The following is a 27,203-nucleotide window of genomic DNA, read 5'->3' as shown; positions in this document are numbered from 1 at the left end:
ATTATATTGCACTTGTTCATGTTCTCTGATTAATAACAAATGTGTTCCAGCTTACCTCCAAATTGAGCTACTCACATGTGTCTGCTTGCCCTCCTAAATGTGAGTAGTGGCTAAGTCAAGAATAAAACAACTTTCTACAGCTTCCGCAGACTTTCAAGATGCATGTGTATTGTTAGAGATTTTACAAGCTTCTAACTTGATGTAGTATCTCACAGGGATTTGAATATGGCCATTAATGATCTTCTTGTTAACAAGACCTGTTATGGAGAATTTACCAGGCTACAGACAAGATTTGAAATAGCATTTCTATTGAAAGAACTTCTATTCTCTTTGAGGAACTGACGTCATGACCTCATATGTTAATGGTTTGCATATCAGGACAAGTTTAGCTGTTTCTTTTAACTTTCTTAATTGTTCATTCCATTGAAATGGGAATTGGAGTTATTCTTAATATTGTTTTGTTGACTGCTTTCTAATTTATCTTGACTAGTTTTTGAGAAAGTTGTGTATTCTTAAACAGTGTGTTATACTTGTTTGCATCTCTTTCATATCTAATAAAGGTTTTGTCAGAGCCTTGGAGGCTGTCAACGAGTCAAACACCACAGCAACACATTGATCTAAAGAAGAACCCTGAGATGTTATCCTGTGGTGGAGGATTTGGACCAGTATGTTTGCTAAATACAAGTACCTCTTTAAAAACAGTTTTATTTTGAATATGCTAGTCTAAAAATTTCAGATGTGTAATACCTTAATGTTGCACATCAAAGGTGCAACACATGCTTTTAAATGCATGTGTGTAATGCTTTCCCATGATGTGGATGTGCTTAGAAAAATCTGCATCACCTTTTTCTCATACTCCACTACAAAAATGGATTGTTTTGTATGGAAATACACAGTTATCATATGTGGTACAGGGCTCCATGGCAGAGATATCTGTTAAAGTGGGGGCTTTTACCACATTACCTATGCTCAGACCTTCTGTACATCAGGCTATTATTGCAGTGACAAATGCGCTATTACTTAAAGTAGTTTTTAAGGTTGAGATTTGTAAAAGTAGTTATATGTGACTTGTTCTTTGTATTTCCTGATTAATTAAAAAATGTGTTCATGCTTTTCTCCAAATTAAGCTGCTCACATTGTTCTGCTTGCCCTCCTAATGTGAACAGCAGCTAAATCAAGGATAAAACCACGTTCTACAGCTTCTGAAGGAACTAGTGTATTGTTAGAGATTTTACAAGCTTCTGATCTGCTGTAGTATTTTACTGGGATTTAAACATGGCCATTGATGATGATGATGTTGTTAACAAGATCTGTTAAGCAGATTTTATGGAGCTATAGACTAGATTATTGTTTTCAAAAAGCATTTCTGTTGAAAGAACAATGAGAGGGATCACAGGACTGCTCTTGGCCACACAGAAATTAGGATGACAAGTACAGTGTATTTTGTCTGGTTTGTCAAGCTGGAAGTTGTTTTTTGTGTTTTTTCATTTATTTATTCATGTTTCTGATCCAGCTTTCGGTAGTTCTTGAAGTTGGAATGAGTTTAAATTGCAGTATCAAGGAAACCTAGCTATTGCAATGCTGCTCATTCATGAAAAACTGTCTTGCTCCAGCATATTATAAAGTCAGTATTTAGAATCCCCAAAAAGGTGTGGTCTCGCAATAGAATAGGTTTTTGGCTGCAGGAAATTCTACCGCTGTTTTCCTTCTGGTTTTGCTAATGCTACATTAACTGCTCCCTTCTTACTGTTTCTTCATTCCTTTAATTTCCTTCCTTCAGTTGTCTGCCTTTCCAGATAGCCCTGCTTACATTTCAATTCATCATTTCTTGTACCCTTACAAAAACTGTACTTTGGTTTGCTGAAGTAGCCCAGAGATTCAGTACATCAGGCTTTCTCTGTGTGTATTGTTTGTTGGTTTTGGGATTTGGGGTTTTTGTGGTTTTTTGGGGGGGTTTTTGAGTTGGGTTGTTTTGGTGTTTTTTTTTTTTTTTAGCATTCTGTAGAATCTAGCCCTGTAGCACTAATGGAGAGAAAACTATCAGGCTGCTTAGCAGCAGTGTCAATGAAGAGCTTGAACGTTGTGGTCCTTTGAGTTAGGAAAGAGAGGAAGGAGGGTGGTGGCAGGATAGTCTGTGCTTACTAGGCATACTTTAACATCAGAACAAAACTTGGGACGAGTAATGCTGCTGATGTTGAAATCGGACTAGAGCTCTGCTTGTGATACAGGTGTTCAGAATCATATCTTTACTGTAGAGATGGATGACTTTGCCTTTGGGCAAGTTTTCATAATACAAGGCTTGTATACTCCGTATTTATATATTGTATTTGTTTACATCTGCAGAATGAACCCATGAAACAGGATGTTTAGGTATACAACTGAACTATTTTATTCCTTTCTACTTAAGCAGAGAAGCTGTATAGCTGCTTAGCACCAGACCTTGATAGGAGAAGGTCTTTGAATAAGTATTCTATTTCAAAATACTAAAGGTGGGAAATATAACAGACATATATTCAGAAAATGTTAATTCCATGCACTTCAGATGAGACTAGAACTGTTTCCTTAAGTGGAATCAATCTTCAGAAATTATTCATTAAATGTGGAAGCTTAATTTTTGCTTGAGGAGAAATTGCAACTGATTTTAAAAACTGCACAGTAAGAATTGTGTAATTATGTCTAAGGTAATTTAGGAATGGAGGAAAAAAGAAAACGTTTAGAACTAGTTTTAGTCTTCTGTCTTCCCCTAGGTGGCTGATGATGGTTATGGTGTTTCTTATATCATCTTGGATGAAAATTCCATCCATTTCCATGTCTCCAGCAAAATATCTTGTTCTGAGACGGTAAGGGTCGGTCCTTTCCTATGGTTTAATAAATCTGATATCTGCTTATAAAACTGTTCTACTCATTGTCTAAAAAAATTTAGTAGGACTTGCAACATACAGGTATAACGTGTGTTTTTTCTTTCTCAACATACAGTGTTTTGTTGGAGTTTTTTTTTTCTTCACTTCTGTAAGTTTAATGGCTTTATGAACCAAGGAAACCATATGCTATTTCACTTATGCTGTCAAGCATAAAGAAAACATGTGGCCCAAGGTCATCTTTACACATGTGTAGTTCCCTGGAACTCATGTAAAATGACTCATATCTGTCCCATAAACAGTAAGATGAGTGTCTCCTGGTTTTTTTTGTTATTACAGTTTTGTTTTGATTTGTCTCTTGCTGCAGTTGTAAAGACAGAGTGAAATGTATGCTCCGTATTCTTTAAATACTCTTGGTTTAAATAATACTGAAAGAAGCTGGCCCATAAGTTGTAATCTGTGCTTGAGGAACATAATTAATAAAAAATGTGTTAGAATAACACCCATTATTAGAATGTAGTAGATGTCATCTATTCGATATCCTGCTGTTGCGGAGGCCTGCTTTAAGTGAGCTTCAATCCATCCTTCCCCTTTAGATTTTTATGACTTTAATAAACATGCTGGGTTTGTTCAGGATTACACAGCTGAACTAGTTTTCCTCTTTTGACCTTAACTTGTCCAAGAGATCTTGGTGCCTTTGGTTAATCATTAAAGATTAGGAAATACACCTTTGTTTTTTCATAGTTAAAATTGTTCTTCAGATGCCTGTTAGCTTATACTTTAAATTTCCCTGTATTTTTTACTTATTAGTCAAGCCATACAGAAAAGGCAGCATTTCATGTGCATGGCCGTGATATTAGTAGGGTCTTTGTAGTAGGTCCTGTATGTAGCTAATAACTTGTATTTGTAATCTTAATTTCTTCTTTGTGCCATTCATGTGACACTTAGAATAAACAGAACAAGTTCATAGTTTGTTTACACTTAGATAATTGTGATTTTCATTTTCAATACTTTATGTAATTTTTCAATGGCAAAAGATTCAGGATTCTGATAGGAATTCAAATACAAAATGATTTTCTGTTCCTTCAGTACTTCTAGGTCATTAGTCATACACTTTCTGAACATTCTTTTGTTTTCTGAAAATTAGCTTTTGCAAAATCTTGTGTTAAAAAAATAATACCGAAACCCACCTGTTTTAAAGTAACAGAAAGCTATAGATGCATCTGATTTCAAAATGAGATGATCTCAGTTCTGTCTGTAGGGAAGTAAATGCATAATGAAGAACTCATTCATCAGTAATAGCATAAACCTGGATTAATTTTGTATAGCATTAAAATTTTTGTGGTTTAAATTCCCCATTTTATGGTAAAATGCATGCCCTAATTCTGTAGCTCCAAAATTACAAAATGTTGAAAAGTTCCTTCTTTTGTCTAAAAGGTAACTGTTGATTGACAGTACAAGTCTTTGGTTTTGTTTTTTGTTTGTTTGTTTTTAAAGGATTCTCATCGCTTTGGAAAAAACATCCAAAAAGCAATGGTTGACATCATGGGTTTATTTAACCTTACTAAAAACTGTACCAAGTGATTTGCCTTATTGGTGCCAAGCATTCTCCAGTCGCTGGGATGAGAACTCTTCTGAACAGTGAATGAGAGCAAGGTTTGTCAAACAGTAGCTGGTGAGGAACCTGAATCAACATCTTCTTGATCACCTATGAAAACCTTAGCAGTGTATTGAATGTTTCACTGTTTTTTTTATTTCAGTAGTTTGGAAGAGTTTATTTCCACAAAAGATGACTTTTGTGTGTTTCTAGGGATGAAGTATAGTATCATTGCATGAAGTCATGTATATTCTAACTCCTGCAGTTTTCTCTTAATTTGTATACACATGTTCTTTTCTTACTTAAAATTAGTCTACTTTTATTCCAGAATCAGAGAGATAAAACACACAGTCTTAAATACTAGAAAAAGTTCAATTTGCTATGTATTAATAGCAGAATGTTCTTCAGTGTATCTGCTGCTTTATGTCAATGGCTATTTACCTTCATTGTTTTCTGTTTTTTTTTTAAAAGGTAATTTCCATAAAACATACAAAAAAAAAAAAACCCACCCACCTGATATAACACACCATAACATACCAAGTGGTAGAAATTTTTTGGGTTTTGGAAAAAAAAACCATTGGGTAGTGCTACATTGGTTAGTAAAATGTGTCACCTAATTAGCAGGTATTATATTTTTCTTATTACTTGTGAGCATGTTTGCCACATCATTGATTTTATTTCTGTATAAATAAATAGACCTGTGTGCTTGTTCATGCGAGTGCCTTAGAAAAAGAAAGATCCTAAGCCCAGTATGTAAGCTTATGCTGGGAGGTGGTTTTACATTGTCTTAGTGGTGAAGGAGGTGAAGTAGTAGTAATGCAGATCTAATTTTCAAATTATAAGTTAGGTTGATGTGGCATAAGTAGACTTGAATATGTTACCATATGGTGCAGTTAGCTTTAAAGCTCTAATAAAATGCTCCCATCTTAAATGGCAAAGATCAGTCCCTGTGAAGTGCAGGAGTAACTTTGTTTCAGAGCTACAGATACTCATTTATTTTGGTGAATGGTTTTGGTGGTCATTTGAGATAAGAGTTTTTGGGTCCCAGGGAATGTCAATTTAGTTAAATGCAACCTGTTGGATAGTCTACGAAGCAAAGCTGCCTGTAGAGGCTCATCAGTTGCAGTTTGCCTGCTTTCAGCTTGGAAGGACCACTACTACATTGCCAACCATCTGCATAAGAAGGGCAAACTATAAAAGCCATGGAAAATAACCCCAGAATGGGAAAATCCTGGCCTTCTCAAACCCTTCCTGGGAGACACTTTTGGTCACGCACAGTTTCTGAAGGATACAAGGAGGGAGGGGAAAGCTATTTCACTCAAAAAGGAGCATAATGTTTCGAAGTGCAGAAATAAAATGGCTACTACAAAATGGAGTAACTGTGCGCGATGCTTCTCTTCCTCAGGCTTTATGGGTATGATTACTTTTTACATCCTGCAGTGCAGTAAAATGTACCTGTTAGTGCAACAATTTTTATTTTTTTTTTTTAAATGTAAGGTACATGGTGTTTAGTAATACAGTAAATGCTGTTCCAGAACTATGGTGATTTTAAAAGGCCTTTGGGGTTGATATAAAACTTCTCATTAGACTTTGAATGTTTTCCGGCCAGTATTTCTAACTTTCTATGCCTCTTCATGTTTTGGGGGGGGGTGTTTTGTTTGGTTGGTTTTTTTTGTTTGTGGGGTTTTGTTTTTGTTTTTTTTACTCTGATCTAGCTATTAAAACACTTGTATATGTATGTTTGAGGTGGGAAACCTCAAAGATCCCAGATGCATACTTAAGCAAATGCATGCTTGCATAAATGTAGGAACCCTCACAGGAATGGGCTAAAGGCACTCATTATTTAGTTAGGTACAGGGAAAGGACACTTCGAAATAAGCCTTACTGCAGCTGGCAGGCCTAGCATTTATCAAACTACCGCAACGATTTTATAGTGATCTGTTCTTTTGGAGCTGAAGAAATAATGCACTGTTTATTTTTTTTTTAATTGACCAGTGACCAATCTGTGCTTAAATTAGCATTAGGGCATATTAGCTTGTAGGATTTTCTTTAAAGAGAAAAAAAACTGTTTAGATTTGACTCTCAGGTTTTAAATGTTTCAAGTCTAATTGTAGTTAGTGCAGTTATCAATGCAATTTTTCGTTCTTAGAAAGTAAGTATAATTGGCATGGAAAGCTGTTTTTTATTGTAAATGTTTTAAACATTTTGTGATGTTAATTTTATCTTTTTTTTAATTTGGGATAGATCGTAATTCCTAAACAGATAAGATTTTATTTCATTTTCTTTACAATGTCAACAGCATGTAAATAAAATAAGCTTTTTGGATGTAAATGTTAGAAATCCACATCAAATGTAGTTTATTAATAAATAATTAATTTATATGTTGATGTTCAATATTGTGTACATACAGTAAAACTGCTTGCTTTTTTGCTCAAAAGCCATAGGAATGTAACTGAAATTACCTAGATTTGAATTAACCTTCTAGTACAGTATACTTTATTATAAAGTATAAAATGTTCATATTCCAGAAAAACTGCTAATTTGTTATTAAAACTATGAATCACGTATTCTTGAGTAGTGATTTAAGAGCTCAAAGTTAGGATTGAGTAGGTGGTAAAAGTCAGGTTGGATGACAATAAATTGACCTGTTTATTAAATAACAGTGTGGAACTGGTGGAATACCTTGAATGTGCATTTTCCAAATTTCTTATGTCAGCTATTTCATGCCAGAAATTAGGAAAGCATTAAGTGCATTAGAGGCTACCATTGTCCAAGATTAACACTATTCCAACTAAATATTCTTTTCACGGTTGGGTTTTTTGAGGGACTAAGGAAGTGTGTGCCTGACTTGAAAATTGTGGTTCTTATTCAGCCTTTGTACCAATTATTTTCTCGTATAAAATATATTAATTTAAGCTAGGTTATTTTTTTTATCTTGTTCAATTACTCTGCATCTGTGGTTGGTTATTTACATCCAACATTTTGTCTCTATTTTCTACCCTCTTCTGTGACTTCAAAAAATAAAATAAAGTTTCACAATTACCACTGCTTAGTACAATGTTTAATATCTTTTGCATCTTCTTCCCCAGCTCCCTTGCTTCTGTTTCTGGACTTATGAAATCATTGCTATTAAATCCAGTTAGAAATAGTAGTAGCAGACTATTCAGTTTATTTTAGCAGTGATTTATATGTGCCTTGCTAGTTAATAGGAACTATGTTAATGAACAATTTTTTTTTCAGGTTCAGCAGAAGGAAGGAACAATGTATGTCTTACTTTAGATGAGCTTTTTTCATGAGATCCAAATAACTGCTGGAATGTTTCTGTGAAACCATCTTGTCTGCAAGCTGCTGGATAGCACTGGTTTGATCTTTACAGTGAATAATCCATAGAATATGAATGGTAAGGCAGTGGAGAACTAGTTCAGGCACAGAAAGTTAACATTGTTAAAATGTTATTTGCTTTATATGAAGATTCCTGAAATTACTCTGTAATTGCATTAAAACTGGGGACTACTTTGAGACAGTTGAAGAGAATTTTTTTAATCCTTTAAAGGTTCATGTCCTGGTTTTTGAATTGGTGCTTAATAATAAAAAAACACCATCAAACAACAACAACAACAACAACAAAACTACAAAACTCTCTAAATAGTTTTGTGTGATAGGCCATTTTCACAGTCATTTAGCTTGCTGCTTTTCTGGATGTTGCAGCCTTCACTACATGAAAGAACACAGTGATTTCAATTTCACACTTCATCTCTTAGATACTTTTAGTTCCTGGTTGTATTTCAAACATCTCCCACCAAGGCTGCATACTGAAGTTGTAAAGTGATATGTTTGATCTGAACAGAAATACTATATGGCAACTTCCTAGGCACAGAAAATGCTGATTTATTTTAGGTTTTTTTTTTCCCCTCTTCCCTTTGCCTGTTTTTAAGGGTGGCAAGTATAAGATGCAGTTTATACTCAGAAAATATTGCTGTAGTTGTATGTGATGTGTGGGATTAATCAGCTCCAGCTGAGATTAATGAACTGTTGGGAAGTACTAGAATAAAAAACTTAGATGAAACCTTTGAGAGGGGAGGAGAAAGCGTAGGGTTTCTTTGTTTTGTTTTATTCTGTTTTTCCCTAACTTTTGTGACTGCAGACCTGGGGCTGGCAGGGTAGAAATTTGTAACCAAAAGTGTAAGGAAAAATTGCTTCTGTTTTCTTCTTGGATTAATTGCATGGCACCTTATGGATGAAAGGTAGCTTGACATTGTTTTGGGTGGTTTTAGTTGGTGTGGGGGTTTTTTAACACACAAAATTTCCTAAAAATGAAGACTTTAATATATAAAATGGAAAGTTCAGGTTCAATTTCTGCTTTCATGGAAACCATCTTTTATCTTAAATGGCCATAGGTAGTAGCCTGATAGGTTTGGATTATTTTCTAAACTCTGAATTCTTTATGGCACTGGGCTGACAATTCCAAGATTTGCATAGTGAGTTGCAGAAAGGGCTCCAGCTATTTCACAGAATCACAGAATGGTTGAGGTTGGAAGGGACCCCTGGAGGTCATCTGGTCCAACCATATGGTTGCCCAGGACCATATCCAGATGGCTTTTTGAGCATCTCCAAGGATGGAAACTCCACAACTTCCCTGGGCAACCTGTGCCAGTGCTTGGTCACCCACATAGTGAAAAAGTGTTTCCTCATGTTCAGAAGGAAACTGCTGTGTTTCAGTTTGTGCCCGTTGCCTCTTGTCCTGTCACTGGGCACCGTGGAAAAGAGCCTGGCTCCATCTTCTTTGTACCCTCCTCCCACTATATATCTGTAGGCTAAACAGTCCCACCTCTCTCAGCCTTTCCTCGTGGGAGGGATGCTCCAGTCCCTTAATCATCTTCCTGGCCCTTTGTTAGACCCTCGCCAGTATGTCCGTGCCTCTCTTGTACTGGGGAGCCCAGAACCGGACACAGTACTCCAGGCGTGGCCTTACCCCTGCTCAGCAGCACTCTTCTATATGGATTGTGACAACCTCTTACTCAGTACCAGTTCCTGGTTCATCTTTGACTCCTTGTAATGCGAGATAATTTCCAAGGGAAATTATACTTTAAATACAAAACAAACCCCCCCCCCCCCCAACACCCCGCGTCCTTCGCTGCTGCCTCTGCAGAGCGCGAGCCCCGCCCGCGCTGGCAGCGGCGCTCCGGCGCGCGCCCAGCCTGCCAACGGCCCGGCGCGCGGTCCCGGTCGCGCTCGCGGAAGGGCGGGCGCCGGCTATGGGGGAAGGTGAAGGGCCTGAGGGAAGGGGCAGAGACGTGCCTGCTGCGGAGGGCCCGGGGTGGAGGTGGGACCTGTCCCTCTCCCTTCCGCCCTGGAAGCCGGCGGGTGCTGTCGGGGGAAGGGCAGGGCAGCCGCAGCTTCTGGGCAGGGCTGGACTCCCTCCCCCGCACCGCCCCGCGGGTGTCCCAGAGCTGGTAGTGGTTGTTGCATGTGGGTCAGAGAGACCTGAGCCTTCAGATGGCTGCCATATCCCAGTGCAGTCAGGGGGACATGGGTATCTTGCCCCTCCCCGTATTGCCTTATTCTAAAGCCAGAAACGGTAGTGATGACTGTGCAGGTGGATCTCGGCCCATGTCTTTCTAATGGTGGCCTTGTGATGCTCTGGGTAGAGGTGCTTTGGCTTGCGTTGTCTGTAACTGGCTATACTGATATGGACCGTACAGATAAGGTTTGGTCTTAATGTGCTACTTACTGACACAAACTGAAAACAGTGTAATTATAGTGGTCCAAGTGTACTATGTCAAATCTGATTGCTTTTTTTTGACTACTGAAGCCAAGTAGCAAAATTCTGATTTAAGTCTGGATGCTGTTAATGTGTTTAAAAGTTACAAAGAATGTGCTCTTAAGGTGAAAGCAGCTTGTTTGTGTTGGCGTGGTGGCCTGTATTTTCTGAAAGCTAGATTCAGAACCCCAACAATCTCTTCCAGCGTTATGTTTTTAATTTTCACAATTTTACATGTTAATTGGGTTAATCTTCAGTATTATATATACATGTTGTTTGATTAAGGCTATTTCATTCACTTCTAGATAGAAAAACTATTCAGAAGAATACTGAAATAGAAAATGTAATTATCTTCAATGAAAAAAATAAATATGAACCAGTTGACAGTCTGTCCATGACTACGGAGAATCAGATATTGCTTGATATAAGATCAGTAACAGAAGGTGGACTTGTAACAGAAATATTTACTCAAAATAGTCCTGTTAGTTCTGAAAACTTTAATCTGGAAACTGCAGTAATTAATAATCCCACTGAAGAAGGATTGCTATCTAGTCAAGACAATCATTTATACACTGTAAATGTGGGAGAGACTTTGTTAGATCACTTCAAGTATCCACTTGCTGTTGAAAATCAAAATACAATAGTAAAAGTTGAAGTACATCCACATGGAGACAACAGCTGTGAGGAAGATCTTGAAAAATACAAGGAATTAAATCTTCCAGAAGAAGCTGAACATATGCATACACCTTATCTGCCTTCAAATGGTGTCCACTTTCTTTCTTCAGTAGCGATGCAGCATGCAAATTGCAGTGTTCCAACTTCAAGCATTTTCTCTCCAGAAGGAACAGTCAATCAAAATGTCAGAATGGTGCCAGTAAGATTAAGTGAAATAGGAATTTTTATATATTCATGCTTATTTGTGACCTAAATGTGGGAAATTGCCACATTAAAACTTACATGGGATCCATGTAATGTTTAAAGTTATGTCATAAATGTTATACTAGAACAAACTTAGTAGTAAATACAGAAATAAATTTCTGTTTTATATCACCAGAAATAGCATGCAGTGTGAACATATGGTTCTGACTGCTGTTCTTTTTTGTCCATGTTAGGAGCCATATTTTTAACTGGCTGGGTAGTTATTTTGCTGATTAAAAAAAATCTTACTATGTTACAAATATATCCACTTTGGGTTTATATATTACTGTCTGTATTAGCAACTATTAGGTAATTGTACAAAGTACAAGCAGGATATTAACATTTGTTCTTTAGTTCCACAGGTGACACTCCATCTTAAAATGTATAGTCCAAATGAATTTAAAAAGTAATTTATTTGCCGAAGTAACCCGTAGCCTGTATTGTTAAATCTCCATGGGGAAAGTAGTTTTGTAAGAGAGACGGGTTTCCCATCACTTACTACATTTGACAGTTTTTCTGTATAGTTTGAAGTTACATTTTCTATGTTGGATCAATTACTATCTAGAAAGGTATGCAGCATAAAACTTCTTGTGATGGTCACAGGACCAAATACACCTGCTTAATGCAGGCTATTTATATGTAGTATATAGTATTCTCACTTATAGTAAGTATAAGTAGTAGATGTAGTATAGAGTATTCTTATTTCCATGTCCTTGCATCTTTGTTTATAGATGTAGAATATTATCTGAAGAAATCTCAAAATTTTAAGTTTGCACTGTGGCCGCTTCTAGACGGGCACTGAGGTTTTCTCTGATAAGCTCTCTTGAAATAACTAAGCATACCAGTTGACATTTTTTTCTGTGTAAATATTTTGACCAACAGTGCTGTTCTCAGATTCAAAAATCAAAAGCATTTAAAAAAAACCCCCAAAACTCACAAAAATCACTTGGTTGAAAATGAGATCTGATTTTCCCTTGCAGTATTTCACCGAGGTGCCAGGCTGAAGCCGCTTGGCAGCTGCAGGGCTGTCTGTGTAGGAAACCTCATATCACAGAAATAGTTGCTGACACTACCCAGCCCAGTGTGTTCCCCAGTGGCATTTCATCCTGAGATGCTTGGGGTCTACCATGACACTTACCTTATGTGTTTTGGTTTTCTTTCTGATTTCAGGTTATGGTTATAGTTTAAAAGAATCTCTGGCTTGGAAGGTTGTTTACACACATGCTCAATATTATCAGTAGTTCTTTAATAATCATGATTAAGACATAGCAGTTGCTTTCTTCAAAGTCAAGTTGAAGATAATGAAAATTTGTTAGTCTCTGTACAAGGAGCTAAAAACGATATTTAGAAAAAATCTTTCTGACCAGCTCTCTTCCTAGTATCCTTACAGTTTATCACACTAAATCTGCATGCTTCCTTAATCTGCCCTGTTTCCTGAAGGTATTAGAACAAAACTGTAATCAGGTTATAAATCATCTCATAGAAATAAAGCAAGCTGATTGATTGTTTCTATGCTGCTTGCTTACCCTCCTAAACTGCTGTCTATATTAAGAGGAAGCAAAGGACACACAAATAGAGAGCAAATTGTCTGGTTCAAACAATCTCAATTCTGATTTGAAGCTAAAAAATAGTTGGTTTCTGTCTTTGTTGCATTTTCTGTTTATTTGGTTTGTTTTTGACAATACAAATGTAGCTATTCAGTATGATGCTATTATAGTTCTAAATGCATTAGATATGGACCATAACTATATGTTGAGCAGAAAAAGCAGAAGTAATATTCAAGGTATGTAATGGTATCTGGTAATGCTGAATAGGCGGCAGCATTTATGTGCTTAATTATGTCATGAAAATGTAAATAACTTCCAATTTTCAAGGTCATTTTAAGTCATTTTTTTGTTTACTCATTTGGCTTTTTTAAAATGAATCATTTAATGCATAAAATAGTTATCAATAAAACATTATTTTCTTCAGGTGTTGAGATCATTCATACCTCCAGTTGCAGGTGAGAATAAATGTATTTGTTATGATCAGTTTAAAGAAATCCAAAACAGTATTATGCAGTTACAAAACTTGACTGATTGCTTAAAAGGTAAGTGCCCCAAGTGATTGAGGGGGATTTTATTTTTTTTTTTCCTCCTCTTATAAGCTTAGGGAAGGATTTAAATAGCCAAATAAATTAATTTCTGGATTTGGCAAATTGCAGTATGAGCCTTTTCTGATAACGTTAATATAACTAAGAATGCTTGAAAGGAGAATAGATCAGTGGTTGTTCATGTGTGTTCGTGTTGCTTCAACCACGTAGTTCAGTCTTACTTTTGATTTTCCCTTCCTCTCATACCACCTTCCTATTCCTTCAGGGGACTGTGAAGAAGATATTCCTTCTTGCAGCACAATTGTTTTTTTTTTAACTGAGTTGAACAGTGTTTTTATTTAACTTTGAAGTTTGACCACCAGTTATGCACTAATGCTGCTGATGACAGTAAGCTCATGAGCAGTTGTTTGATGCGTTCTGCCCAGAACCTGTTCACAATCCTGCTGAGGGTTAAACTGACTGCTAGACTTGATCTTACAATGTAATTTATCCTGAAGCTAAATGAATTTTACCCAAATGGGCACAATAGACCTTTTAAACACGTAAAAAAGACCCAAACTGAAGTTTGTTTTTCCCAGCAAGTCTGTTACAAGAATATTAAATATTTCTTTCACAAGAATGTAATACTGTAGTGACATCAAAATCTCTTTTACTGATGCTGTAAAGGAGTTCTTGGTATAAAACATTGATCTTTTTGTAAACAATATGTGCTTTATTTTATGTACTAGAATCTTCAAGTGATATCTGTGGCTTACCTCAGACTAGTGCTTCTGTCTATGATGAAATAGTAAGTATGCATGCAAGATTTTATTATTATTGGAAGAACGTGTCCAAGTGTTGAATGTCTAAAATGGCATTTATTCTAAGTGCCAGAGGGTAAAAGGATCTTTCAAGTACTGTCCTATCTGATCTGTTCACAAAAGAGAGGGAAAGGAAAATGTTGCTCCATAGATTTCCTGCACTGCTATATTGTGGAGGAGGGAAGAATAGCATCTGGATTTTTTGCCTGTTGCTGTTACTATTGGCTCAAGTCTAGTTGACTCCTGTCTGCCAGTTGCACATTCTGGTTCCAGTTCAGGCCAGTTAGGGAGGGGGCTTCTCCAAAAGCCACCTGAACACAAACTGCCTAGTGGGACTTCACCAAATACCCCTGGGCAGCTGATGAGAATTTGAGCCTTTATCACATGTGCTGTGTATATAAAAGAACAGAGCTGAATATGAAAATCTGGCTTTAATGTTAGCAATCCCTGCCAATGGAGAGATGTTCTTTGCAACTTAATTGTCTTCTTAAAATGCATGAATTTTTTAAAAAATAATTTCTTAGATACATGCAAGAGAAACTATAGAAACTCAGGCATTTCATGAAAGAGAAATTTCTGAAAATTACTTGAATTTTGTAGCCAGGTTTTTCAAGGTTGTCCATTCAGTGTTTTAAAGTGTGTACTGAGAGGGGCAAGGCTTCATCTGTGAGTGTGACATTTGTGAAGATGACAATGTAATAAGTTAATGGATCAGCAAGGTGGGTGATAAATAGTTTTTCAACAGTTGGAAGTGGCACCACATCTATGATGGAATGCCATGGCACATCGTAACAAAAGTTCGTTTTGGAACAATCTCATTTATAGGTATAACTGAATTTGCAGTCCAGTCTCAGATGACTAATTCTTACTTAGAGTAAATCCCTATGATCCCCAGTCAAGTTATATAATTCAAGATTAATTATTGTTTTGTATAATTTGCTGTGACTATTGCTTAACTTCCCCAAGGCAGTCTAGAAATCAGTTGATGCTTCGTGATGTTGGAGACACTGAACACCATTGTTACTGTGAAGTATGTTACTGTTCATTATTCTTTAGCAATATTTTTACTTGAAATATAAGCAAAAATCATTCTGCCATTGACAAGTTAGCTATTCTTAGTATTACATTTGAATACAATCCTTGCTTTAAAATATATGATTTATGCAGATAAATTTTTAAATTTATTGTATTTGCTTGGAATTTAAAGTAGATTTTAAAGTATGCCTGTTAAGATTTAAAACTTTATGTTTCAGGCTGTGGTAAGAGAGGCAGTTGGTAATGTTATTGAGAATCACCAAGAAAAAGCAATTTTTCAGAGTTCAAATGTTGACGAGTCTGGCTGCAAGTTATTAGCATTGCAGAGTGTAGAGGAGGAATCCGGATGTTCACACAGAAATGATTCCAGTCCTGTGGTAATTATATCCTGTAATTGATAGCAAAATTATATGCTAGAGAAAATTAACTTGTACCATGCTAGCATCAAGGAGGCCCACTTAGTAACTGCCGTATCAGGAATCAGGCAGTCCCTTCCTTGGACTCACAGTCTAAATTTTATCTAGTTACAGTGCTACTTTATATATATATATATAAAAATCATATTATTTTCTGCTTAACAGCTGGAAACAAACAAAAAAAAAAACAACGTGAAGATGACTTCATCTGAAGGAAAAGTCTTGATTTAAAACCACAGCTAAATAAATGAAATGAAACATGAACAATTACAATGGCATGTTCTGGTTAGGGAACTGAATCTGAAGTGAGCACACTAGTAGAGAGCTAGAATATGCTCTACAAAGCCACATGGAGCAATTTAGAGAACCAGAAATCCGTATCACCTAGGTTGAGGAGCTACAATGATAGATCTCAATAGCTGCTTACAAAAATAAATTAAAATTAAGGGTCAAAACCCAAACATCTTAATGCATGATGATCCCTTTGAGAGATTCCAGTCTGTGATGATGAAGCTTTATAAGGCAGGTGGTACTCTTATGAAAACCTTTATATCTATATGCTTAGAATTAGAGTTTCTTAGGTGAAAGCTAATCATTATTCATTCCAGATTATCTGTGAGTTGGAAGGAGGTACTCAAATACTCTGTATAGAGAGTTGTGGCACACAAGAACTAAAACCAGTTCATCTAATTCCTGAGTATCATGACCAACATAATTATCTTCAATCAGGTACAATAAAAATGAAAATTATCTCTAGCCTGTCAGATATTACATCGTAGATTGTTAACATGTAACTGCATATGTTTATGTTCTTAAGCAGCAACAGTGGGAGATGAGCCAAAGCTAATGTAGCTATCACCAGTTATTATTTTAATTTATCTTATAACTGAAAAATTGCTAGACGCTTCAGTGTAATAAGAATAGTGTAATGGATATGTTGAATTTATTGAAAGTTTTTAGTATACAGATTACTTTCCATGTAAACACATTTAGCATAAGCACCTGCATGCGTTTGCATTTACCCGAGGGTGCCACCAAGTGTCACTGTTTCTCTATAAACGAAGAGTAGCGTTGAGGGCTATGAGTATACTTTAGCCTTGAGATTCAGAATGTCTCACTAATATTTACATAATTATGTGAACTTGAAAAGCCATCAGTTTTTAAAGAAAGTGGTTTCTGAGGTCCTATTAATGTTAATGTCCTTATTAATTAAGTTAATGCTATTTAGATGGAGTAACACATTTTCATCTGAGCAGCAACAAAGTATTTGAGTATAGTTTAGTTTAAATTTAAATAAATATTTCTTTACCTAAATATAGCTTCCTCAAAAACATTATTAACATGGTTTATTTCATTATTTATTATTATAATATTATTACAGTGGTGCATTTTGATGACAACGTGAAAACAAAGAGTTTTAATATTAGGCATCATTCAAGCACAGATATTGCTAATATCAGTAGGTGCTGAGTGCGAGCATCTCTCAGCAGATGCTCCAGGTATGGAGCCTGTTTACTTATATTTGTCAGAAGCCATCAGAAGAGTAGACCAGGCACATTCAAGTTAAAGGTCATGTTTCTCTATAAATTCAAACTCTTACTCATGTGCTGTAATGTTAGGGAAGAAAAAGCTGAGGAGGAGTGCACTGGCATGTATTTTTTAGTTTTTATTTGCTTGAGCTTTCTTCTGTTTTACTCATCTTCACAGCAAATAAAAGAATTAGGTCCAGAAATTATATCTAAAAGTTTCTAGGGACTAATCTCTTAAACTTCTGAATTAAGCTGTCCTTTGGCTTCCATTTTTTTTTTCTTTCTCTAGATGGGAAGGAAGAAAGTACAGGTCTAAGATTCATCTTGTAATCTTACTATGACTAATGTTTGCTTTTTTCTGCATAGGCTAGGATGCTCATGCATAAAAAAGCAGTTCTTTTTCTGCATGAGCAGTTCTTCACCAGGACTTACACAAAGACTTACTCTTACAGCTATGGTTTTCTCCATGGGTTTTTAGTATTTTTTTTCGTAAGCTAAAGACTTCTGTTCCAGATGCTCTCCCAGAACTCTGTAAGTTGTAAAATAAGAGCTCAGGATAAATACATTTAATTGCTGACAAATTGGTGGTGGGTTCTTCTGTTAGGGGTGTTTTTGTGTGGTCAGGTTTTTATTCTTGTGTTTTAAACATTTCTGGAGAGAAAACTTCTAGATCCTTCATTGACTTTATTGTAGAGTAGGTTTGGATTCAAAACTAAATTGTAGGAGAAAGTGCTAACAGAAGACAGACAGCCTCAGGTAATTTTTTTTATTAACAAAAGAAGTTGAAGATACCAATTTGCCTGTATGCTTAATTTAAAAAATATTTATGCAAAAATGAAACTTTATACACTGTGAGTAGTTCTGTTGTCTTCAGGTAAACGTCTTCTTTTCAGATATGGACAACCCTGGAACAGCTCTACTGGGGCAGTTTTTGCCTGTTCCAGGTGAACTGGTTCTGAATGAACAAGAGGTAAAGAAGCTTTATCCTTTAAACTTGTTAAGTGCAATACACACTTCTTCCTTTTCTTAAAATTGTTTGCTAAGTCTATGTTGGGAAGTAACAATTTATGCATTTTCTAAATACAGTTTAGCTGCTTTGGACAGATTAGTGCTGCACTCAGTATACTTTCTGCATATGAAGGTTTCTGGTTTGAACATTTTCTAGAAGTAATACCAGAATTAAAAATAGAGTTTTCCGTAAGAAAAATAAATTTATTCCAGTTTTGAAGCCTTGAATTTGGTATTTTATAGATTATGTTAGCTCTGAGAACCATTTTAAGACTCTTGGGATGAAGAAAAGCACACTGACTTTTACCAGAAGGGGAATACTTTCTTCCAGCAGGACTTTTTACACTCTTTTCTATTGATTAGGATTTAACAGTCATTAAGTCTTTATCATTTTTGTTGATTATTTTTTTTTGTTGATGAAAATTGAACAGAAGACTAAAAATCTTTGCAGATGTTTGGCTTCTCATGTGTTACTTCAAACAGTGCTGGTAGCAAAAATCACTGCAAATTTTTAATTGTTATCTTTTGATTTGTGTGAAGTGAATATGTGATGTGGGTGGAAACACAGCAAATGGTTTGTGGATAGCAGTCACTATCATAAAAGAGGGAAGAAAAAAATCCAAGGGTCAGATCAAACAATGACCTAGGGAGTTTTTCGTCTCTAAAGGTGGTGTAGCTGCAAATTGGTGCCTAAACATACTGGAGCAGTGATGTAGACAGGCTTGTAATTCTTCTCTAACTTTATCCCAAATTAGTTGTTTCCTAGATTTCTTCTGTTGCTTTAAATATACTAATTTTCCTCTTCTTTATGGTCAGCTAGATTAATCACCTATTAAAATAACAGTGATTTACAATTATTCACTGTCCCTCTGTTATCAGTAATATCAGCGTAATCCTAATGGTTCTTCCCTTGTCTTTCTCCATAACCAGGCCCTTATTAGTCATATGTCTGAAGAGACAACAGATCTGTAGTGTGTTTTCTTGGCCTGTGAGCTGAGTCTTTTTTAAAATTTTGCTTAGTCTTCAACAAATTAGATGTCATATTGCAGCTGAACATAATGTAAATCATAAAATCACTAGCCAGTTTCAGTTGACTACTGGAATTAAATGCAACTGAACCTAGAATTATCAGTAAATTGAAAACAGTGTGCCAACACTGCAGCACTGAAAACTGTTCTTGGTTCTTTGCATTGGGAGAAATGGGATTCCTGACGTACTGAATGGTTTCCAAGAGGAGACACATGCCATTTTCACAACTTTTTACTTCCGTGAGTTTTTATCAGTAACATTGGCAATCAGATTATCCCTAATGCATTTTCTTTGTGTTACTTTTTCTCTGTTAACTTACAAGAGTATTTTTTTAAAAGCTAACTTAAACAGGATATATGCATTTTATCTTGAACAGTTTGAAAATGGACCCTTACAACCAGTAGCTAGCACTGCCACATTCCATCTAGAACCAAATCTGCACGGGCCAGTGAAAATGACCTCAGAGGGGTAAGATGCGTGAAACATCTTACATCCATGATGACTTTTGAATTTTAAACTGGCAATGACTCCTAGACATTTTCATGTTGCATAGTTGCTTCGCTCTTGTAACAAAAATGCAGTTCTGTAGGGATGCTTTGTGTATGTATCTTGGTAGTCGTGATGCCAGTTGCTGGTGGTCAAGACTATGTAGCATGGTTTTAGGTTTTCTTAAGGTCAGTGCAATTGTGCTGTCCATGTGCCTGAAAAACATTTAATTTTCTAAGTTAATTGATATGTTTCCAAACCTAATTAGCATGTGTTTAGCCTGTATTTCTAACACTAGTGGAATTCTTTTAATAATGTTTAATTGCAGATCATTTTTAAAGAAGAGGCAGATGCTACCCCAGTATGAAAGGTGAGAGAGCTTTGCAAGTTGCACAACCATTACAAGGTTGTATGACTAAGTTCAGACCAGCCCCAAGTGGTGACAGCTGGTGGATAGAGGGCGATTACAGGTTGCTTATTCTCACGCACTCTGTGAGGCCACACTTGTTAAGTAGCACCAATATTGGTGTAAAAAAATAAAGCCAGTATTTATTGTTTCAAAACTGTAGAATAACTAGTTTTCCTTGTAGTTGTATTTGTATATTTTTTTCTAATTGTGTTCCTTTTTCAACCTGTGTAGCTTACCTTTTGGTTCAGGGGTTACAAAGTCCAAGAAGCCATGTAACTGCACAAAATGTCAGTGTCTTAAATTGTAAGTAGTAGTTTATCAACATTTAATAAATGCTAATAACAGTGTATAGATGAAAGGACAAACATACAAGAAAAGTGTGCTTTAAAATGAACAGTACATATGTGTCAGAAATTATTCATCTGATACTGAGTTAGAAAGATCCACAGTTGATGTAAACTAGTGTCACACAAGCTCAGAATTTGGTGCAGAGGTGTAGATGACTGCGTATACTCCAAAGTATGAAAAAATAAAAAGAGAAGCTAGAAAAATTGTTCAGAGCATATCCGGAAAATCCTAGTAGAATGTAAATGCTGTATACTAAAATATAGTTTCTCTGTCTTACTGCTGCTCTCATACATAAATAATATGCAGAGAGATGTATACATGATAATTAAAGTTTGATTCATTGATGGACTGGGTGTATTTTACAAAATGTAAAATTGAAAGAGAGAGAGGAACTCTTTGTCTAGGTCTGGATGTGATTAAACTACAGAGGAGGGAACATTTTTCATTAGCAAAAATGAAACATTCTGCCCAGAAGTAGAATTTACATTTTAAATTTACACTTAAACGAGTTAATCTTTTCATTTCTTATGTTATTTTACATGTTAATCGTAGATATTGTGATTGCTTTGCCAATGGTGACTTTTGCAACAACTGCAACTGCAATAATTGTTACAACAATCAACTTCATGAAGCTAAGCGATTTAAAGCCATTAAGGTAAAAAAAAGAAAAAAGAACAGTACACATTGCTATCAGCTTCATGTATGAAAAATATAGCAGTATTGTTTTTTCCACTAGTTACAGTATTTGAAATATGTTATTTTTAACCTAAATAAAGCTAAGTGTTGCCTCTGCATTATTCTTACATAAAGAAATTTAGGGATTTCTGTCCTTCCTTTTGTAGAACTTCTGATAGTTTGGATTAAAACTAGTGATGTGTTAACTGTATGATAATTTTTATTCTTGTTAGGAAGTATTCAACCCCAAATTTAATTTCAGCAAATTTTTTCACTTGAAGAAAAATTTATTGTATCCTGAAGTCAGACAGTATTTAAAAGAATACAAATTATTGCTATCCAAATTATTATTCTCATCTTCTGCAGTTGTCTGTGTTAGTCTTTCTGGTAGACGCATGCAGCAAGGCAAAGTTGACTCGCCTGGCAGCAACACTGAACCCTGCAGCAGTGAGAAGCAGGTTGCTTCTACATTTGGAGACTGATTTTATCAGTGGAATAAAGAATAATATGTGGGCTAATTTTTGTGTGTATGTCAAACTGCACAATTTGGGCAATAATTTAATCTAATATGTATGTTATATTTTGTAAGTTTTAAAGTGATAATGAAAAGTCTTGTTCTATTGCTGATGTTTTAAGGATATATTAATGGCTTTGTGCTTCTTGTATGCAACTCTCCAGAACTCTTTTTGTATCATTCACATCATTTCGGGATTGTACAAGACATTGATCTAACTAGAGTCAGAGCTTTGCCACATCCAACCAGTCAAAGCCACAGCAGGTTTTGCTGTTAATATGCAACAACTAGTTTTCAAATCAGATGCTTGCGTGTAGTTCAGCTGATGGGATTGCTGGTGTCTAAGGACTCCTTTCACTGCTCTAGATGGCATCTTGTAGAGCATTATGCCATCCATAAATACTGTACATAAAGGGCACATAACCTCTTTAACCTGCCTTTTAGTAGTCCATGGCATTGCAAGGACTTGGGACCTAATAAAACCTGCTGTTCCAATCCAATGCTGATTTCAGTGAATGGTCTTTGTATTGAACCATTGATAAAACAATATATCTTTAAAACTTCTGGGATGTACGTAACTAGGTATGCAAGGGTTCTTTCTTCACTGAGAACTTTGTATTTCTGGTGAAAGAAGCGTCAGCAGTGAAAGAAAACCAGCCCCAAGAGAACAGTAGATGGGTCATTATGTTATTCCATAAAAACAACATAAGTTGCTTCCCCTGGTAGAGCCAAGTCGGCTTAGTGTTCTGGAATCTTTGAATTCCTACTCTCACATGCCATGGAAGACTCCTTTATGCATGGGCTTCATACCACCAATAATGAGAGTGTGTCTCCATTTAGCCTGCACCCAGGACTAAACAATAACCAGTTGTTCTATCACCTAATGTTCCCTCCCTGACCAAGAAAGGGAATTGGGAAAAGGAGGGATTCTCGTGAGTTGAAATTTAATCAGATTTAATAAAATAAGAAAACCAGCACTAATGCTACTATAAAAGACACCAAGTTATACTTAGCTCATAGCGTGGTGGCAACTCCCTCCAGGGTTAGCAACCTTCTCCTCTTGAGAAGAGAGAAGGGAATCACAGCAAAGAACCCCAGCAAGATGTCCAATTTATAATGAACACGACATTTATGTTATAGAATACACCTGTGGGCCAGCCTGGGTCAGCTGCCTTGGCTTTCACTGCTTATGGACTTGATCACCATACCATGGCTGGCCACAAACTAAAACAAAATGTAACAGAAAATTAATTCTATAATTTTATCCCCACAAAACCAGGACAGAGTGTAAAGTAAGAACCACTTCGTTAAACATTGGATCACAGTCATTCAGGTGTTTAAAACATTTCTTTGAATTTCTTATAATCTAGCAATTTTTGTTTTAGGCCTGTCTTGATAGAAACCCAGAAGCTTTCGTACCAAAGATTAGGAAAGGGAAACCAGGAGAAATTAAATCTCATCATAACAAAGGATGTAATTGCAAGCGCTCGGGATGCCTCAAGAATTATTGTGAGTGCTTTGAGGTGAGTCAGGTGAACTTTCCTTTCATCAGTTACTACCTTAACATTGACTATATTCTGTAACTAGTAGTTGCTGAAAATAATCACTTCTTTCTTTGTATTTTTCATCATAAAACTTTTTGAACGTAGGAGACATAGTCTCTTTCTTGTCATGTCTTTAAAGAACTGAATCTGGCTGAAGTTGATCAGCTAAAATTTTTGGTATCAGGAGCTCTAAGCCAATGCCTTGCTCCAGAAGAACTGAGGAATGGTTTTCTGGTAGTTTCTTTGCATCCGTGGTATTTTGTTGTCTTGCAAAGTTATCCACAGATTAAGGGGAGGAGTGATTTGTCCATGTACAGAATGTCAATCTCCACAGAGAATCCATGGACAAAAAACCTGTTGTGCTTCCTTATTCTGTTGATACTGATGGTCTCGCTCTGGCAGTATTCAAGACCAGCACATCTAGAATAAGTCCCTGGTGGCATAGCTCCAATTGTTGCTCAAATGTGTGTTTAATTTAAGATTTATACAATTTTTATTCTAAGCATTCTGTATTTGCCAGGCTAATATTACGTGTTCCTGTATTTGCAAATGCATTGATTGCAAAAATTATAAGGAAAGTCCAGACGAAAAAACAGAGATGAATGTGCTAAACCACATGGACATTGGAAATAATGAAGGAAATAGCCCAGTTTTAACATCAACATTCAAAACGTTACCAAAATTGAAGAAAGACAGGTGAATATATCCATTGGTCTGACTTCATTAATTTTTTGTGTAACCATTATCATAATTATCTAAGAAATAGTGACTAAAATGACAGGTATCTTCTATACAAGGTATCACTTCACATAGCATTTGCCATCTTGTTTCTATAAATAAAAAGATATCTAAAGAGAGGCTATAACTATCCTTTAAAAATATCATATACAGAGTTCAGGTATATATATATTAGTTCTGCTTACAAAACAGCAGTTATTTATGTATTGATAACATATTTCATTCTCTCAACTTTTTCCCCCCTAGCTACTTTATGTTTTTCCTTCAGTTTATCTGTTCTTAAATTTTTCTGTGTTCAAACATTAATTTCTAACAAAACCATGGCCAAAGAAGTACTAAGAAAATTATGTTATTAATATGTTTGTGATGTTCAATTAATAAGCATGTTTATATCACTACTTCTTGCCCATCTCTTCTTCCTTTGGTCCACCTCCTGTCAATTTTATTATGGCAATTTGGATTGTAAAATATTCTAAGGCGGCCATACTATCCTGATGTTGCTATGCTTTCTGACATAGTTGTAGCCTAGTCTCTATTTTGGGTTGGTTTATAGTCATTTGCCTAATAGATAGAAACACCTGTTAATAACAGTTAAAATTAATTAAACCACCTCTTAGTTGATTTTAGGGAGCTTTACTCCAGGCTCTAAGATTTTCGGTTTGCATACATAATTTTCTTTGCTTCTTTGCATCAACTATTACCTTGAAATTCTTATCTTAATTCAATTTTTAAAATGCTTTCTGATGATCTGTTTTTAAAATATTTTAATAATTTCTGGTGTTGGAAGTGTATTGATGTGGTAAATGTTGCCAAATTTTGCCTTTGCTTGAATTGCACAGTAGGATGTGCATTATGTTATTAATATAGGAGAATGAGTTGTCATGTTAATGTCTGGTAGTTTCAAGAGTTTATTCAAAGCAAGGCTGCTAAGGTGCCATTCAGGAAATCCTTGAGGGGCTTGGTGCTTTTTACTTTAACAGCAGTAGACTGAAGTTATATTTAGTACCTCCTAGACCCTGACTAAGCCTTTTTAGCACATTTCCTTGTACATGAGGCAGGATCTGGCTGTTGCATGCAGATGGAGGAAGAGGCTTATTGTATAACCTTTCTCTGTCTGCACCTGTTGGGCAGCATTTGCGTAGATTAATTATGTAGTGTGAACACAGTCTTCCTTGTGACAAATTAGAAAAACTCAGAAGCAATCTTTTAGAAGCAGAAGCTATTCAGTGTAGATCAGTGAGACTCCTACAAGGATGTTTCTTACAGTAATGGTGCAGCTACTCTGATTCAGCTCTGTGCATCAGCTCTTAACTGAGTTTTGCGGTCTGTCTTTTAAATTATTTTGTGTATTTAAAAGGGAGATGTTTCATACTAGTTTCTTTTCCCCTGTCAGGCAACCAGCTGTATGTGTATCTTGGGAAGAAGTGAAAGCAATATGTGCTTGTCTCCTGGTGCAAGCTGAAGAGGCAGAAAAAACAGGTTACCCTGCCTGTCTAGCTGAGCAGATGATCATGGAGGAATTTGGGAGCTGTTTATCCCAGATCCTACGTGCATGATTAAAATCTAAAGGACTGAAAGTTGAATAAAGTTCAATGTATTATAAAGCCAATAAGTATTAATATTGATATGTTGCCATAGTCTCCACAATTTTGCTGCTTAATGATCTTACTTTGATCTTTCATAGGAATAATTTCATTGACTTCAGCTGAACTCTTTCTGAATTATGCTGGTGTAAGTGAAACCAGCACCACATCCAGCATTTTTTCGAGTAAATTAATACTGTAGAAAGCTTATTATATTTTCTACTAAAGCAGATTTTCTCTGTAGTTAGGGCTGTCTGAGCCGATTCTTCAGTCTTTACCTAGACTCTTATTAAAAGTAAGTTTAACTTAAAATTACTTTATTGGATGTTTATGTGAGTGGAGGTGCAGTAAAAACTGAGTAAGAATTTGCTATCTTAGTTTAGTTATTTTATGAATTGTGAAACAATTCAGTTTCCAGTGGTAGTAGGCAGTAGGCAAATCTACTAAGTATAGCTTTGGGTCTTCTCTGTTTTGGCAACTTATTTCTGCTGCCTGCAGACGTACTATTTTTGGAAAACAGAGCAGTGTTGTCAGTAGGTTTGGTATTTACTATTGGAAAAAAACCCCGCACTAGACTTTGTTCAACATTAGATTTGTTAGATAGATGAGCCTCCAAAAGAATAGGAGGAAGATGACCACCTTTTTGCTCCTATTGTAATGTAAAAGAGTTTGTGATGGGAAAATCTTTTACGTACGTACCATTTAGGATTGAAATTTGCTGAATCCTACATTTGCAATCTAGTTTCCCTTAAAGTTCTTACTATTGGGATAATAGTAAATTTTATTTTCTCTCATAGGAGTAAGGTATTTGCTGCCATGTTTCTGGAAAAGGAAAATAAATTGTCATCTAAATGAATTGACAGATTATATAAAGTTTAGTGTTCTTTCTTTTTAGGCATTTTATGCTAAGTTAATAGTATATACTTAGGTATTTTTGGCATTTATGCTTAAAAGAATAAAGATATTCTCAATGTCGTGTTGATTCATGCAAAATTCTTGCCAGGACAGCAGGTGAGACTACGTGCTATTTTAAGATTTTGTTTAATAAGAGGGAGGGCTTTTTTACTAATGTTAGTTGATATGTGAATGGATTGCATTTTATATCTTTTTTTTTTTAATCAACTGCTGCTGGAGATTGCTGAAGGTCACAGGAGAAAACGGATTCTCAAAGTGGTCCCCAAGGGATACAGCACCATCTGTACGCTTCACCCCTTCCTGGGCTCTTCAACTCCTAAGATGATTTCTCTTGATTTTAGAATTAATACCTACCTAAAGGCATCATCTTAAAAAGTATTTGTCCCCAGATAGAGTTACTATGAGGTCATAAATCAGAAGAGCACACAAGGGCTGGAGAGTCAATAGACACTCCATAAGGAAGCAAAGCATGAAGAAACCAGCCTGTATTGCTAAATCATGCCTTGAAATTAAATCTCAGAAATCAACTCCCTAAAATTCCCAGTGGAGGTAAGGTTCAGTAGGATTAACACTAGTAAACAAGAAACAAGGGTTAGGACTAGTGATGTAAGTATGGATTAAAAATAGTAATCAGGAACAGAAATGCAAAATAAAATTAAAAATTATTGGGAAGAGTAAAAAAAAAGATAAATACATTGTAAGAACAACTGTTAGAATCCTTGAAAAACTGAATTTAGTGTAATACAGTCTCATCTTCAAATGCATCTTAATTTGAATACACACAGCAGGAGACAATGCCATAATATAAAATGGCAAGTTATTAAGGCCAAAAGAGAGATGAACTCAAGTGATAAGGAAAAAACAATTAGGAAGAAAAATCACAAAATTTTGACTAGTCAAGAGGTTGGAAAATAATGAAGAAAGAGGATAAAATCACAAAGAATTAAG

At 35.8% G+C, this 27,203-nt stretch overlaps 1 protein-coding gene across 12 annotated transcripts in view; it reads left to right on the top strand.

Annotated features, from left to right (window-relative positions):
• LOC137662068 (carnitine O-palmitoyltransferase 1, liver isoform-like) overlaps positions 1-25,369 on the top strand; it is a 63,353-nt gene extending 37,984 nt beyond the window's left edge. For 8 of the 12 annotated variants that reach the window (XM_068398020.1, XM_068398017.1, XM_068398013.1 and 5 more), the window contains 3 exons: positions 561-665; positions 2,748-2,840; positions 4,356-7,497. In XM_068398020.1, coding sequence (XP_068254121.1) covers positions 561-665; positions 2,748-2,840; positions 4,356-4,442 — 285 coding nt within the window. In that variant the 3' untranslated portion in view covers positions 4,443-7,497. Of the gene's footprint in view, positions 1-560; positions 666-2,747; positions 2,841-4,355; positions 7,498-7,695; positions 7,958-10,521; positions 12,723-13,105; positions 13,137-13,954; positions 14,017-19,419; positions 19,512-19,857; positions 19,900-20,169; positions 20,242-20,838; positions 20,942-22,860; positions 22,999-23,539; positions 23,716-25,150 lie in introns of those variants that run through there. The other 4 variants (XM_068398021.1, XR_011047944.1, XR_011047945.1 and 1 more) reach the window with 4 other exon arrangements.
• Positions 25,370-27,203: the final 1,834 nt, after the last annotated feature.

Source organism: Nyctibius grandis, chromosome 4 (assembly GCF_013368605.1).
Source record: "Nyctibius grandis isolate bNycGra1 chromosome 4, bNycGra1.pri, whole genome shotgun sequence".
NCBI classification, from domain to species: domain Eukaryota; kingdom Metazoa; phylum Chordata; class Aves; order Nyctibiiformes; family Nyctibiidae; genus Nyctibius; species Nyctibius grandis.
Note: the sequence above shows the minus strand (reverse complement) of the source record. Positions and strands in the feature narration are given on the sequence as shown.